Genomic DNA, 16,625 nt, shown 5'->3' on the forward strand with positions numbered 1-16,625 from the left:
AATTCCATCTGATTAACCTGTCAAGTGTGGAGCTGAAACGCTGATTTTTAATCTGCAAAGAAAAGGTCAATTTCTCCTTGATATAATGACAACATTCATTTTACCTCTTGATGTTCCTGGGATTCCTGGGGAGCCTGGAATTCCATCATCACCTGTGAAATATCAGTAGGTTATTAAATATTATGTCATTTTCTTACTAATTTGATTTGATATATATTTGATTTAATTTACCTTTTTGGCCCTGTGGGCCCGCTGGCCCTGGAGGCCCTGGTGGCCCAGGAGGACCATAAGCAGAGTCTACAAACATTAACATCAAATTAACATCAACAGGAATTCGTTCAGTTGTTTGTTATTTTACAGAGTCAACTGGGCAAACGAGTTATTAATGATAATTATTATTACTAACTACTTTATATTTCTTTGCTTAAAAAAAAGGCTAAACTCACATCTGGTTGCTTCTCCTGATCCTCCTGGTCTTCCAGGCAGGCCAGGCTGACCTGGCTCCCCTACAAAGCAAAACAACACATGCACCATGCATGAGATCATGAGTGAAGAATCTAAAACAACCAATGTTTATCTGAACTGTAGTCTCTGTTAGAAGGGTACCTTGGTATCCCCTTGGTCCTTGGGCTCCTAAAAGAGTTGATAATGCCAAAGATAAGGACAAAGAGTACTATTAACAACAACAACAGCAATAATAATAATAATAAAATGACAAAGTACGTAATTTTAGATTCACAACAATCAAAAGTCTCACCTGTATCTCCTTTAGAACCTGCAGGCCCAGGTGGTCCTGGTGGTCCAGCAAAAAATGTCCCTGTTTTGTAAGGTTAAGAACAATGAAAATGTTAATGATTATTCCTGATAAGAAATAGTTTACCTCATCCTATTTAACACCACATTTGATCAAACTTCAGAAAAACTCACCTGAATTGGGCACAAAACTCCCTGGATCTCCCCTATCTCCCTTTTCTCCTCTTGGTCCAGGTCTGCCATATCCTATGAAGCAGCAGTGGACATGTGAGTTTCAGTTTCAGTGTTAAAACTTGATTCACTGAACATCTCAAACTTAATCAGTCTTACCTGGTTGACCTGGTTCTCCTGGTGGTCCAGGCCTAGAGTCTCCTATAAAAGAATGACAAAACATATTGTATGTTGATTGTTCTGACAACACACTTACCATTAAATCACTCATAAAACAACTCATAAAACAACATTCACAGCAACGACTAGCCACGGGGGTCTCAGAGTGTTTCTTTATAATTCTGCATGCAATGGAAACATTCATGTACCTGGGCGTCCAGGAGGCCCTGGGGGACCAGGTGGCCCAGGTGGACCCTGAATAACCTGGGAAGAACCTGAAGAGCTAAACTGTCCTAAAAGAGATAAAGTGTACAAATGTTATATTTGTTTCTTAGACTAATGTTGTTGTTTTGTATTTGTTTGTTTATTTAGAGGAATGTTCAAGGAATTTACTCTCAGCTCTAGATGCGCTGACAGTCTCTCTGGTTTCCACAGTGATTCCAGCTTCTCCTTGTTCACCTTTATCACCTTTAGGACCTGTGCAAAAAAATGAATAAATTAATTAAATATTCAATGGGTCCTCTAGACTCAGCTAGGAAAAGGCTGTGTTATCAACTATTACTGCCAGACTGGTAGGGTTAATTTGCATTACATTTAGAAAATATCTAGTTTTCAAATGAGGATGTCAAGAAAGAGTAAACCCTAAGCCAAACTGACTTCAGAGGACCAAATGAATTTCATTGATTGCATTTGATTGCACAATGGCCCCACTAACCCTTTGTTTACAAGAGGTCTGAACTAAGCATTTCATTATGAGGTCTCATGCACATTAACAGACAAAGAGGCTTGTAGAACAGTGATGACCACATTCATAAGTTTGATAATATGTAGATTCACTGATGTTTTCTTGAGGAACTGAGTTGAACCAGATTTTACTAGCTGCACACAGGAAAAGGAAATTTATTTCCTTATATCTCTGTGGTTATTTTATGCACTAGAAGACAATAAATGACAACTATTTAAAGACAATAATCCATACTCTGAATAGAGAGCTTAATGCATGTTTTAAAATGTGTCCAAAAATGGAAAACTGTATAACATAGCATATTCATTTATAGCATAACATAAACCTAAAACACTGCTGTCTTTTCATTAAAAAGAAAATCTAGCATAAGCAAAACAGAGCTAAAACGGGCAAATTCTAAATCTGAGCAGATGTTAGGCTAAAAGCTAAAACTGAGAGGACATAGAGAGGACAGTATATTTACAATGCTCTTGTTACATGGCTAAAAACAAAGCTATGCAATGCAACCTGGCTTCTGTGAGTCGTTGCGGCCACATAAACAGGCAGTCAGTGCAAAGCTCACCATCTTTGTTCACGAGTCCACCACAAAAAAAAATAAAAGGGTTGTATAAAAAGGTCTGTAACCTAATATAATCTAATATAAACATTAAAATACTCATTTAAAACAGCATTAACTGGCTGATTGTCTTCAGACAATAGTTGAAATTAAAGTCTAACATAACAACAAGCACCAGCCATGTTTTCAATGGTGAGATTAGAAAAAATATTAATAGAAAAAAAATGTAAATCAGTTGCATAAAAAAATCCATTGTTGTGAACATAATTAAATCTAGAAGTTACCAGGCTGTCCAGGAAGACCAGCAGGACCAACAGGACCTACAATAACACACAAACACACATAGTTAAAACAGCAGAATAGTCGGAGCAACGTACCCTGGCAAATAAAATCAGACCATACTGTAAATCAATTCACAGACTCACCTGACAGTCCTGGAGGACCAGTTTGTCCAGGAGGTCCAGGGGGTCCAGGGGGTCCAGGGATTGACACAGAGCTAGATCCCACTGCTGATTCAAATTATGTATGAAATCAGTTTTCAAAGAAGCTTTCACTCAATATACACCATATGGACACCTGTTCATTAATTGTTACTTCCAAAATCAAGGGTATTAAAAAAAGAGTTTGTTTGCTGTTTCTACTGTCCAGGGAAGGCCCCAACTACAATTTGAAACATTCCAAAATTTGACTGAGTATTTGATTGCATTCAGCATCAAGAGCGTTAGTGAGGTCAGGATGTTGGATAATCACCACCCCACCTCATCCTCAACTCCCCAACTCATCCCAAAAGTATTGGATGGAGCACCATGATTCCACAGAACTGCTTTACAGTTCAATGCTGTAGGCTTTATACACCTCTAGCTCACATCTGGCACCTTTTCTATTGGCAATTCTTATCTAAAGGTACTAGACACTGTGTGTGCATTTATAATTGTGTCAGCAATATAGCTGTATGCATTCATTAGAAGGGGTGTCCACAAACATTTGGACATATAGTGTCCTATAGTAATGATCAAATGTCTGTCACATCCTGGCTTACCTGCACTGATAACTCTGCCAGGTTCTCCAGTTTCACCTGGAATATATTTCAATAGGAAACAGAGTAACGACACATATGATAACACTGGAATAACTAACAGTTTTTATTCTTAATAATATATTATCACATGCAAAGTATTCTTATATTCTAATGATATAGAGCATAAATAAAAACCTTTAATGCCTGGCTGGCCAGGAATTCCTGCGATTCCTGTAAGAAGTGAAATACTCTTATGGTTGACATTTACATTTTGCAAAGGTGTTGAATATCCAACAACTATTCATACAGTATTGAAATTAGAAGGCATTAGGTTAATGAATTACCTGGAGGTCCCTGAAGCCCTGGTACTCCTAGATTAAGAAAAGCAATAGACACATTTGAAACAAAGACATTTCAAACCCAATCTTCCACTGGGCTTTACAGTTCATTCCTCTTTCACACAACATTGCAATTAGTTCAGGTGAACAGACTAAATGCTCTGGTAGGAAGTGCTGAAACTGAACACCAAGCACTGGTTCAGCATTGATTGCAGAGAATGTACACCAATCGGCTACAACATTACATGTTCAGTAGGTCCCCCTTGTGCTGCCACAACAGATCTGCCCATTTGAGGCATGAACTCTGTAAGACATCTGAAGTCCTGTAAGTTGTGAGGTGGGGACTCCATGGGTCGCATTACACACCACAAAAAACCCTCAAGACCTGCCAGGTGTTTTAGAGATGTTCTAACCCAGTCGTCTAGTCATCACAAGTTGGCCCTTGTCAAAGTGGCTCGGATTCCTAAGCTTACCCATTTTCCTGCTTTTAACACATAGGAAGCCTAGAACTGACTGTTCACTTGAGCCCTAAAATATTGCACCTCTTGAAAGATGCCACTGTAAATGAAGATAACCTGTCAATCATGCTAATGTTGAGGTTAATCAGTGTATGTAGCAGTGGGGTGTCTGCAAACATTACTGCTAAAAAAAGCATATATTCCAAAGAATTATTATTCTAGTGATGCAAAAATACATCATATATACCTGGAGGTCCAATATCACCAGGTGGCCCAGCTGGACCTCTGATTCCTGGCAATCCGATTGATCCTTGGTCACCTTAGAATGAATAAAAAACATCAATATAATGAAGTCTGAGGTGTTAGACTGCTCAAATAATAAATGATCAGTATATAACTCACCTCTTTGTCCTTTTTCTCCATCAGTGCCTGGTGCTCCTAATAATGTGTAAAATATATGTGTAAGAAAAAAATTGTTTAGAACAGGCACTCACCTTCATAAGTAATTATTTTTCCTGACAACAACATATGCATGACTCTGCATGAAACACTGACAGTGCATTTAAAGAATTATAACGCGTAATGTTAGTAAAGGTATTAGGCTGATCTTTTATTTAAAGCCATGAAATGACTAATTAAACGTAATAGCTGTTAATTAATGCTGGGTTAATTGGGTATGTCTTTTGCTTACCCGCTGAGCCTTTGGCACCTTTTTCACCTGCATGTCCATTTCTTCCTGGAGGCCCTGCGAAACCTGATGGAATGAATAAATTATAAAAGATTAAATCACAGAGGATTAAGCAGTGTCAAAAGACAATCTGAATGTGTAATAAAACACGCACCTGGTACCCCAGGGTCTCCCTTTTCACCATGATCACCTATAAAAAAAATAGATACATTTTAAAATAAGCTACATTGTAAAATCTAAACTAGCAATGGTATGGTGCAGTACAAATGGTAGATGCTTAAAGTATTGCTAGAGACAGACCCTTAATTCCTTGTGGTCCAGAAGTTCCTCTGTCCCCTAAAGTAAAAATAAAATAACATACAAAGTTAATATATTCTACAAATTATTGTTTTTTGTTTTGATTTCTGAAGTGATAAGTGATGAAATATTAAGCATCACAGTCATTTAGCTTGCCTTTAGGTCCTGTAGGTCCTATTTCTCCTCTGAAGCCCTGTGGGCCTGGTTCACCTGCACAGCACAAATTACAGTTTGTTACATTCATTTTTATAAAGCTTCACATAATAACTAATACAGCTTGTTTGCAGGAGTAACACTGCATACCTGGTATACCTGAAAGGCCATTAATACCTGCAGAACCTGAAGAACAGATGTCAACAATAATTGTAAATAACTACAATAATAATTATTATTTATTATTATTATATAAAATCAACAATAATTAAAATAATTTATTATGAAATATGTTTTCAGAGCATATTCAAATGTTATATATTAAGTACACCAATATATAATAATGTCTAATCACACAACAAACAACCAAACACTACTTAAACTCTAAATGAACCTTTTTGACCGGGTGGACCAACTGGACCAGGAGGACCACGAGCTCCTGCTTCCCCTGCAGGCCCTAAAAAACAGCAATAATGATATTAAAAAAGTAACTGGATCTTACATTACAGTCTAAATCTGCTCTTGATGTTCCTAACATTTTTTTGTTTACATTTTTTTTCCGCTAAATTTCAGCAAAGTCATAACATCATCAACATTCACAAAATGTGATTTAATAATTTCCAGAAATGATCATTTAGCATTTTGTTCATTTTTTATTGTTTTGGCTCTGTGTGCCAGTATATTTGATCTGAATTTAAACAATCACTGTGAGAACACTGTATTTAGCTTGGCATAGCTGAATAATGAGGAGGTTAGAGCATGGAAATTACATATTGTGAACCTCAAACACAGTTGTATCTTCACTGAAAAAAAACTCCAACATAACCAAAACAGTGCAGTAAAATGGGCCGATTCCAAAACCCCAAAGCAGTTACGCAACCACTTCATATTTACGTCCTCAAAATGTACATATACCCAGACTTCTAGCCAAAGCCTTTCCAGAAATAAAGCTGTGAAACAGGCAAGAGCAAAAACCACCTTGGTTTTTCTGCTAGTTATTGGATTATGGGTTGCAACGTGAACCAGGTCTCGTGACCAAGGCTTTGTCTGTGCTATTGTCTGTAGATGTAAAGCGTGAAGACGTAAAGCGCAAGTCAGGGAAGTGAGCAGGTATTAGTGCTTGGCTTAAAGCTAATGCTAGCTGATTGCTTTTGACCGTCTCTTCTCTCTGACGTCCAATCACTTGACTACAAAAATGACTACATCAGCTGACTAACATTACCAAAGTGGAGTTAAACACACATCAGAAGGGAAAGCTCTGCATAAGAAAGCCAAACCAGGTGCTAGACTAAAAGTTAAAGCTATTTGGACGAGATTAGTTTTACATGAATAATGCAGTTTTACTACAGGAGACTCCATTTACACTTTGCCATCACCTCCATAAAATTGTATAACCCACATATAGTAATAATGAAATTTCAGTAAGAATATTAACAGTCACTTGTTCATGTGTATGTAGGCTATAGAATACGCCTATAAAGTATGGTGTAACTACTTCATACAACTCCTGAGGTTTGCCCAGACTTGAGGGATTATTATAGGGATTACTACAGGGATTGCTATAACCTGAGGTTATTTTTATGGCTTGTTTTAGAGAACAGGGGAGCGTGAAGTCTGTGAAAATGACAAACATGCTGCATTCAAACAGGACTAAAATCACTGAGAATCACTGATAATATTTACACTTCTAAGTGCCCCATAAACTTAATGTTAAATGTTAAACATTCAGCACTTAGTGTATCTCATAATTCCAGATCTAAGGGGTCAGTACAGGAATACAGAGTCACAACAATAAAAATTGTGTCACTGTCCGATGATGCATGAATTGCACTATTGAATTTAAGGATATCTTTGCTAACAAATATGTGTTCACACAGGTTTAATGTAATTCACTGATGCACATGAGTCTGACCTCTTTCACCCTTCTCTCCAAAGCCTGCTTGGCCTGGCTCTCCTCTGGGCCCTGGAAGCCCATCTCTGCCTCTAAGTCCGGGTGGTCCCTCTGCACCATGCTCTCCTGCAAAAAAACATAAAGATGAGAGAGTGAAGCTAACACTTCTTTTGTTATAAAGGGCTGTCAACAGAGCTGTTAATTGTCAACAGGACCTGATTTCTCTTCTAGGAAGCAGAGACAGAGCTAACCTGCACTTCCCTTTTGTCCTTTTGGCCCTTCATGTCCTGGATCTCCTCTTGCTCCATGAAGACCTACAAAAGTACATTATGTCAGTATAGCTAACACAACAAAAAAGATACTGAATCTGGGCAACACAATTACTTACCTGGTGCCCCTGGAATACCATCAATGCCTGAAAAGCATTTAAAGTATGTTAGCCATGCTGTACACTCACACTTGCAAATATATTTACAACAGTAAGTATAGAACGCAGTGATGAATTACAGTGACAGTGAAAGAAAGTAAGATCATTCATTCAAACCTTTGACTCCTGGTGCTCCAGTGTCACCTGAAACCATAATTAGTGTTAGATGTATTTACAAGATCATGACAAACGACAAAAAGGTCTTATAACGGTCATATCTGATAACACTAAATGTGTTCTGTGTCTTACCTTTGGGTCCTGGTGGTCCTCTGTCCCCTCTGACTGAAGAAGCGAAACTGGCTGTATTTATATAAAAGAAAAAAGGCAAATTGTAGTATGTTTTTAAGATCTAAAGCACCATACCTGTCATTTACTCACTTATGTTTAGCAGGCTGAAGATTTGCCACGTGGGGGTTTCTATTAGTGCTTGAATAGCTTTGGTGAGCAGCATTAATGAATGCAATCCCTGTTTTTCTAACTTTGGCACTATTTCCAATATTTGGAACACATATTACACATACAGACAATAAATTAAAACAATAAAATTCATGTTTTAAAATTTACATTAAAATTATTACTTAATCAGTAATTTCAGGAGCAATATGCAGAAATGCTTATGTATCCCGCTTAATTTACAGTTTCATATTCAATAAATGTTACCACTATTATTTGAGCACTTATTTCCAAACAAAAAAACAAAATTCTGCCATTTTTCACATTTTCACATAATGTAGATTTGGCAGTTCTTTACATTGTGGCCACATGTCAGGATGGGCCACTAAAATGCTCCAAAATATAAGATGTACATTGACTTTCATTAAAAGTTTTTTTCTTAGTTTTGCCAGATAAATTAGAGATACATGGTTTTTGCAGGACAGTGCCAACATATGATAGATCCTGGCATATATTAAATACTAGAATGTTAATCATTGATAATCTGACACAGCTGTTTATAGTTCAATTATAGTTAGCTGTATAGCACAAAGAATTTAAATAAAGTGAATCATCTGCTGAATGCATTAACTAGTTGAGCAATTGAGCAATTAACCCTCGATCAAAATGCACTATATAATTGGAATGTATGTGCATTTGCATATGTAAACAAATATCACATGTTTGTATTCAGTACCTCTGAATGCCTCAGACTGCATCTCAGCTTGCATTAGTCTCTGTACTGTCTTCTGTAGAGCAGCCGTGTCCGAAGAAGCATCAATGGCTCCCAGATTCAGATTGTTATCCGTACTGAGCACTCCACTGTCCGTGTATCTGGCAGCCTGCATGCTGTTTATGTCATTGTTGCCAGTCAGTCTGCTGGTGTGGGCCCGGCCGCTAGAGGACAGGTTCTCAAGAGCGTCCACTCGGGCCTTTAGCACACTCACCTCTTCAGCTGTATAAGAAAATATAGGTAAACATATTCATCTACTAACACTATTTCTGTGTATTAATGAAGACAGGAACCATGCTGTACTGCGGAATAAAGATAAAAGAAAGACACACCTTGCTTACTAAGGGCTTGGCTTAGAGCGATGAGTCCAAACAGGAGGCCGAGCAGCAGCAGCAGGCTGAGGAGCAGCCCAAGCAGCCACTTCCACCAGGAGCAGCAACTTGGACCACAGCCAAAACAGCCCCCTCCTCCTTTGCCGTAGTCCTTATCATTATGGATCTCTGCAACAGGAGAGAAAAAAAATTAAGTTACTAAAAGGTACAGATTCAAATCAGCCTGAAGCTTTTACAGTAGAATAAAAACAAACAAACAACAATAAAAACAAACATGCAATAAAGATAGACATTACCAGCATATGTAGCTTTATCTTTTGTTGGTGCCATTGAAGATCCATCTTAGAAAGGGAAAAATAGATATATGTATATATGTATTTTATTTACTTTTTACAGTCTGGCATGAAAGCTCACACATGTACTCTTAAAAATAAAGGGGTTAAAAAAGCACTGCCATAGAAGAACCACTTTAGTGTCCATAAAGAACAGAGATATGTAAGTGTGAAGAACATTTACATCAATAGAAGGTTCTTTAAGTTTTTGAGAAAATGGCTACGGCATTGCTCATAGAACTTTTTGTAGCACATCTCCTCTTAAAAATGACACTAAGAGTGTTATTAGTAACTCTTGAAAGCATCATGTAAATCATGTAAGCTTTGCTTTCTAATAAACAGTATGCATTGGGTTTTGTTATGTTTGTGCTGCCCTAACTCAATGCAATTAATCTCTCTGCATCCATGAATGACACCACCTTCAACTAAACAGTAAAGATCACTATTTATCACTAAAATAGAGTAAAAAGAGTAGTTGAAACTGCCACTGCCACAGAATGAAACCAGTTTTTCTGAACACAAATTTTGAAATTCTTACAGTAGGAGCCTGAGGCGGATTTGACAGGAGCAGCCTCGGTGTAGCTAGTTGTCAAGGTCTCCTTCTTCAGTGAAACATCGGAAACAGATCCTTTAAAGCACATGTTCATGTTCGTGTCATTCATATGTCAGAACATGAGTGCATTTAAATCAGAACACAGCATTAAAAATCATATGTATCTATAATCATATAAATCATATCTATTTATAATCATGACCACACTCATGTATCACTGTCAAATGTCATTCACCTCCTTTCCCATTGAGGATGCTGCTGGAGAAGTGCTTTCCACTGTCCTTGGAGAGAATAAGCACCTCTGTCTCTCTCTTTGAGGGAATATTCTCCTTCTCAAGTATGATGTATTTTCGAGGAACATCATCCTTGGCAGACTGTTTAGTAGTGCCTGAAAAGAGGAAGGGGACAATTCAGCAATTCTGCAACAGCTAAAAACAATGCTGGTGATCTATATAGCGTCACAATTACCTGCAGAAGTGGAGACTCCTGTACTTACAACACCAGAGCTACTTACACTCTGGGAGAGGTTTTTCTGCACACCATATCCTGCACAAACACACTTTAATGATGCTGAATCCAGAACTGGTTCTATTGGTTTGCTTCTCTTTCGTATATCAGACATCGTCCTACCTGAATGTGCGTTAACACTGTTGAATGTGTTGACTCCATTAGATGTGTTGACTCCATTAGATGAGTTAACACCATAAGATGTAGTAACTCCATAAGATGTGTTAGCTCCAGTGCCTGAGTTAACTCCGAAAGACGTGTTCACTCCATGAGATGTATTGACTCCATGAGAAGTGCTGACTCCATATGATGTGTTAACTCCATTAGATGTTAGAACTGCACTCGATGGTGAGGTAAGGTTATTCTGGAAGCCATACACTGCAAACCAAAAGACATTGGATACGTGTTACTGCAAATGAATAATAATGATTCATATTCCAGCATGGGAATTCAAATTTTACAGTAGGATCTCTTACAAAACCTGTAAGTAAGACTGTGGTTTATTTGCCACCAGCTTTGTCTCTATGCTACTGTCATCTACTGGTAACATTAGAAGTGTAATGCAGTTCATTCTAACCTGACAGTGAGGATGGTGCGGTGCTGTTTGCAAGAGACGATCCAATAGACATGTTATTGGTGCTGCTTTGATAGCCAAAGGCAGATCCAGTGGAGATGTTAGAAGGCAATGTGGCGCTGGTCCATGTGTAGGATGGGAGTGCTGACTCCAGAATAGTGCTGTCATACTGCCCTGAGACTGGAAAGAAAAGGTTTATACATATTTTAAAAAGTGAGTTAACAACATGAGACAACACTGTCCCACACTGTGCCAAACTGTTACATCATCTGAAATGTGGCCTCTGACACTGTACTATCAGTTATCAAGCTATAAACAGCAGTAGCACCACAGTAAAGGGTGTATTCATGTCTAATTTAACAGTGCGTCAGTGTCAAAAACCACATAGGCAAGATTACTTTGCTCATTGACGTGCTTTGCAACTAGCTACATTGGCTACATTAGCCTTAGATCAAAACTAAAGAAGCAAACTTCAGTCAACCAACATGTCCAGTCTGTCAGTCTGAGTGATTGTCATACCAGTCTGGGAGCCTTGTTTAATAATCTTAGTCTCCACTGTGGCCTTGCGGGGTACAGGCAGGGTGGAGGAGGTGGAGGAGCGTGTTGGACTGACACTGGAAGAGCGACTGCCCTTCAGCAACTTCTTCACATCATCCAGCTCCGTCCCTGCAATCAGACAGTGCAAATGAATCATTTTCCTTAACCTTCTGCATGCTTCTGTGTGACCTCTACAACAACAAAATGGTGGCCACTGAATTTGCCAAAAGACTGTAGGAGAAAGGAGGATGTATGTGCTTTTGTTGTTGAAGATAGAGTTCCAACACAACAAGGGCTCTTTCTCCTCCACAAACCAAAGAACCTTTGATAAAAAAATCCCTGAAAAAACATTACATACACACTATATATGTCCACATGTTTGTGGACACCTCTTTTTTCGAATGTATTCAGCGAAGTTGCACACATTGCTGACACAGATGTGTAAATGCACTCACACAGCTTGTCTTGTCTCAATAGAGAAGTACAGGCCAATAGAACAAAACTCTCTGGGGCAGATAAACATAAACCTATTCGCACCATGCCTAATGCCAGGCGTGGGCTAGCGAGGTATACAGCCCCCCAGCACTGAGCTGTGGAGCAGTGAAGCTGTATTCTCTGGAATGATGGTGCTCCATCCAGTACTTTCGGGATGAGTTGGGGATGAGGTGGGGTGATGATAATCCAACACCCTGACCTCAGTAACGCTCCTGTCACTGAAAGTAATCAAGTCCGGACAGTAGAGATATTTTCTTCAACAAAAGAATATATACTCTTTTAAATACCCTTGATTTCATAAGAACCAAAGAATGACAAAGATGTCTGAATACTTCTGTCCATATAGTGTACATACATTTCTTTTGAACCAGTACACAATTATCTGATGCTCTTATCTAGAGCAACTTTACATTTGAATCAGTTGCTCAGAAAAATAAATGCAACAAACGATAGCCGAATAATCTATCAATTATCGACTAATTGATATTAATCAATTACTCAATTACCAAATAACTTATGTAGCTATCAGTTTTTAAATTTAGCTTGAGGTTGTTTTATACATTTGCTAACTAATAATCACGAACAGCAATAAATTATAACAAAACTAAATCAGTTCTTCCATATTTATTTTGGATCAGCAAAAGGGAAACAAATCTCAGACTTTTAGCTTTCAGTTTGAAAATATTTTGTGGTACCGCTATGTATGAATGTATTTGTGACTTTTACTTTGACGTTTTATTTTTTCATTTGTACTAAATGAAAATGGCTTTTATTAAGACAGTTTGTTTCTAACAGTTACATGTTTTGACGTGGTCAGCTTCATTGTATTAGTGACTTTTATTATGACACAGCCAGTTTCTATTAGTGATTTTTATTATGACACAGTCTGCTTGCTTGTTTCTATGTGTCTTTTTTGACATTTGCCAAATGCTGTAAATGCCCAAATTGCTTTGATTCTAATAGCAAATCTGAGACCTGGAGAATAACAGACAGTGTGGTCTACAGGAAATGCCTGACAATTCAGCAAACTTTGAAACTTAAATGGAAACAGTCTGAAGACAAACTTACATCGGGTTGATGGAGATGCACTCTGTAATCTTGCCCTGATTTCACTCTCTGAAAAGACACAAGACAAAGATTAGATCAGTGTTATACTAGATACCAGGTTTTAATCCTCCTTGCTTGTTCTGGGTGTATTACATATATAGTGGGTATAAGCAGACTGACTAAACCCAATTAACTGAAACACACTGCCACTACATGGTAAGATGAAGGTTGTGTATTTAGCAAAGATACTGACCTCTGCTTTGTGACCTTCCTCTTGATGCACCTGTTGAGAACACACATCTATAAGCTTTTCCAAGCCTCTATTCTTTTATGCATGAATTTATTTTATGTTTTTATACATTTAATCCATATCCACACATCATATTCCCATGCAAATGGAGACCAGCACATGTCTAAAAGAGTGTGGTCTAATATATATATATATATATACACTCTTTCATTGTATTTAAAGGAGGCTACTGGTAATGAAGAGTTTCAAGTATTTCAGTACCCTGAGGGAAGACACTGTTTGCAAAGGGACCCAGCCAACAAGCACACAGGCAGTTAAGCTGTCTGTGATCACTGGTTATAGACAGAACATTATATAATGGACATGAAGCCTTTGTAGTTGACTACACCTCTTAATGCTTTAACTGGGTGCGCCCTCAGAGAACTCTAGGTGTGCCCTCAATGAATCACTAATGAAGCTTACAAAACAAATCACTCATAGAAGACTGAATTCCTTACCATAATCTTTTCTTGTAATCTCCGGTGATGAGTTGGCACTTGAACTTCCTAAAAATAAAAACCAAAGATCAAATGAACACAAAAAAAATAAAGCGTGAAAATAGATTTTTCAAAAAATAAAAAATAAATATATATATATATATATATATATATATATAATTTTTATAAAATATGTTTTTATTTGATATTATTGTTTTTATTATTAGATGTTATCATATTTCTTCTGTGGACTAAACCATGACACACTTCCGATAAGCACTTCTAATCCCTCATCAACAAGGCTCACCATCATAACCTCCTGAGTGACTGGCCAAACTCTTCCTCTCCAAGAAAGCAGGAGAAGAGCCTTGTGTCCTTCTCACTCCACCTGAAGAACTGGATCTGACCTTTGACCCTGAGCCTGACCCAGACACACTTTCACTGCCTCCTCGTCCTCCTCCACTCTTGCTGATCCCACTGGACTCATCGGCGATGTAAAGGCCAGACTCAAACCCTGACCCTCCTGCATTCACACCCACAGAGGCTAGAGGAGAGCAAATTCACTTCAGAATAAAGCCTGTATGGCAAACATATTTACACTGCATTACATCATCTTACTGTACAGTTTATCAACTGACACAGTCATTCAGCTTTTAGCTAATGATTACATGCTGCATGTGTAATATTAAAGGTAATGTAGGGAATATAGCTGTCAGCCACAAGGCAAAGTTTGACCAAGCCAAGCTGTCGTGTTCTAAAGAATTGTCTTAATCCATCAATGTCTGAAAGGTAAATTTTTTGGGCTGTATGTTCTCAGGGCTGTTCTCAGCACAAATAACAAAAATCTAACCATGTGGCTAAACCTTTCTCCTCAATTCTCCTCAAATCAGTTAAAATAAAGTTAATTATTTTTAAAGTTAATTTCAGTAATTTCTGTTATATGATCACCCATTATGTATATAAATAATTTCTGTCATTTCTGTTATATGATAATCCATTAGACATATATGTACATGAATTGAATCATCACTTTCTTTAGAGAATTTTCAAGGTCCTTTTCTAAATGCATTAAAAAATATTCTTATAAGTGTCTTAGTGTCTTAAATTTCTTCTTAGTTTTTTTCTAAGGAAAGTTGCCTTCATCATACTGAATGTAGTCGTCAGATATGAGGAGGTTAATACTGAAAAAGAACTATTTTAAATACATTCGTACAGGATGAGAAGTAAGTGCTGCTGCTGCTGTTCTGAGTCAGAATATTCTTCTCAAAGCCGTTTCCCCAAGAGCTGCTGGACATGCTCTTACTGCCCGATCCACTGAAGCCTTCTGAAAGGAGTAAAAAAAAAAACACACACACTCACACTCAGTTTTCATGTCTCCTTTATACATCATAATACATCTTTATACGCTCAATCAGACTCTCATTTACAATTCTATAAACAGAAAGTCCTCTAGTGCCAAAAAACATAGCAAATAAATCAAAAGACTTAAGAAAGAAAGGGGGAAAATGATGCACAGAGAAATCAAATGAACAGCAGATGTGTCTTACTTGGTGGTAAAGATGTGAGTCTGCTGGATGAAACTGTTGTTTCAGTTATGACTGGAGGAATGAATATATGAATATATGAATCAATACATTTTTGCTGTAAAGGACTCAAAAAGGTAAAGGGCGTAAATCAGTACACTGTAATAATATTACATGACCACATGATGGTGCTCTCTAACTGCTCAGACTAACTCTATTCCACTTACGTAGAAAAACGATTAGACACAGGTTTACATAAACAGCAATGTTACAATGCTTAACATCCACAGGGTGGCGCTCTTTTGTGTTTTCAGACTTAAACAAGAGAGTCAAATTAGGCAACATGAATATGAGCTCCTCACCTCTCTCTCCAGAACTTCCTCCAGAATCAGTTGTTTGCCTGGTTAATGAATCCATCCCATGCTAACTGTAAATATAAATATACCTACATTTTAGATTTAATACAAATGATTAATAAACTCACACAGCAATGCAGAATATGACCACCTCAGTAATAATTTGACTTGAGTACTAATTCTATTTTATTAAATATCAATTGTATTAATATTCTTCTCTGACATGGTTATATTGCCATATATAATATACTGCATGTACTTTCAATACTCACGAGTGCTGATGTGAATCACACAAAATTGGCAACATTTAAAATTCAAGCCATATAGTCTTTTTTTTTTATCTATCTAAAACATATCTGTCACTTGGTCACATAACTCTCCATCAGACAATAAGGTAAGTCAGCATCTAGCTGATGAGTAACACATAAGTAATAAGCAGAGGTAGGGAGTATTTACTTAGTAGTAGTTACATGTCCTTAAGCACTTCTTTTGATGAATTTGCACTTTCCTGAGTCCTTTCCTTTTTCAACTGATAACATCATCTGGGTCCATTTTTTATCCATATTATATTCAGAACTTCCTCCTCCAGTTTTGACTGCTTTGTTGTTCATTACTGTCCCCCCAAAATGTCAAAATATGAATATGAAATGGCACAATGTGAATCTGACAGTTGTTCTTTAAATTGTGTTAAAATGTAATGAATAGACCAACAGAAATGCTCTGAAATTAGTTAATAAATTATATATAAATACATAAATTATATTTTTACATTGACTTCCAGGTATCTTCCATTTTGGAGATACAAGGTTTGGTATGTGCAGTGC

At 37.4% G+C, this 16,625-nt stretch overlaps 1 protein-coding gene across 1 annotated transcript in view; it reads right to left on the bottom strand.

Moving 5' to 3' along the window:
• col17a1b (collagen, type XVII, alpha 1b) overlaps positions 1-15,862 on the bottom strand; it is a 22,983-nt gene extending 7,121 nt beyond the window's left edge. The window contains exons 1-42 of the mRNA XM_072678191.1: positions 15,808-15,862; positions 15,470-15,520; positions 15,136-15,246; positions 14,230-14,466; positions 13,944-13,991; positions 13,450-13,479; positions 13,218-13,265; positions 11,637-11,783; positions 11,121-11,297; positions 10,505-10,921; positions 10,272-10,424; positions 10,022-10,111; positions 9,448-9,492; positions 9,152-9,319; positions 8,784-9,041; positions 7,904-7,954; positions 7,772-7,798; positions 7,616-7,642; positions 7,479-7,541; positions 7,249-7,353; positions 5,731-5,793; positions 5,487-5,522; positions 5,340-5,393; positions 5,187-5,222; positions 5,041-5,076; positions 4,890-4,952; positions 4,601-4,636; positions 4,446-4,517; positions 3,747-3,773; positions 3,598-3,633; positions 3,424-3,459; positions 2,810-2,893; positions 2,669-2,704; positions 1,477-1,560; positions 1,293-1,376; positions 1,084-1,125; positions 928-999; positions 758-817; positions 607-633; positions 447-506; positions 232-297; positions 105-152 (exon numbers count right to left, since the gene is read on the bottom strand). Of these exons, the coding sequence (XP_072534292.1) occupies positions 105-152; positions 232-297; positions 447-506; positions 607-633; positions 758-817; positions 928-999; positions 1,084-1,125; positions 1,293-1,376; positions 1,477-1,560; positions 2,669-2,704; positions 2,810-2,893; positions 3,424-3,459; positions 3,598-3,633; positions 3,747-3,773; positions 4,446-4,517; positions 4,601-4,636; positions 4,890-4,952; positions 5,041-5,076; positions 5,187-5,222; positions 5,340-5,393; positions 5,487-5,522; positions 5,731-5,793; positions 7,249-7,353; positions 7,479-7,541; positions 7,616-7,642; positions 7,772-7,798; positions 7,904-7,954; positions 8,784-9,041; positions 9,152-9,319; positions 9,448-9,492; positions 10,022-10,111; positions 10,272-10,424; positions 10,505-10,921; positions 11,121-11,297; positions 11,637-11,783; positions 13,218-13,265; positions 13,450-13,479; positions 13,944-13,991; positions 14,230-14,466; positions 15,136-15,246; positions 15,470-15,520; positions 15,808-15,862 (3,466 nt within the window). The remainder of the gene's footprint in view (positions 1-104; positions 153-231; positions 298-446; positions 507-606; positions 634-757; positions 818-927; positions 1,000-1,083; positions 1,126-1,292; positions 1,377-1,476; positions 1,561-2,668; positions 2,705-2,809; positions 2,894-3,423; positions 3,460-3,597; positions 3,634-3,746; positions 3,774-4,445; positions 4,518-4,600; positions 4,637-4,889; positions 4,953-5,040; positions 5,077-5,186; positions 5,223-5,339; positions 5,394-5,486; positions 5,523-5,730; positions 5,794-7,248; positions 7,354-7,478; positions 7,542-7,615; positions 7,643-7,771; positions 7,799-7,903; positions 7,955-8,783; positions 9,042-9,151; positions 9,320-9,447; positions 9,493-10,021; positions 10,112-10,271; positions 10,425-10,504; positions 10,922-11,120; positions 11,298-11,636; positions 11,784-13,217; positions 13,266-13,449; positions 13,480-13,943; positions 13,992-14,229; positions 14,467-15,135; positions 15,247-15,469; positions 15,521-15,807) is intronic.
• Between the last annotated feature and the right edge of the window lie 763 nt (positions 15,863-16,625).

The sequence above is a fragment of the Salminus brasiliensis genome, chromosome 4 (assembly GCF_030463535.1).
Source record: "Salminus brasiliensis chromosome 4, fSalBra1.hap2, whole genome shotgun sequence".
Taxonomy (NCBI): Eukaryota; Metazoa; Chordata; class Actinopteri; order Characiformes; family Bryconidae; genus Salminus; species Salminus brasiliensis.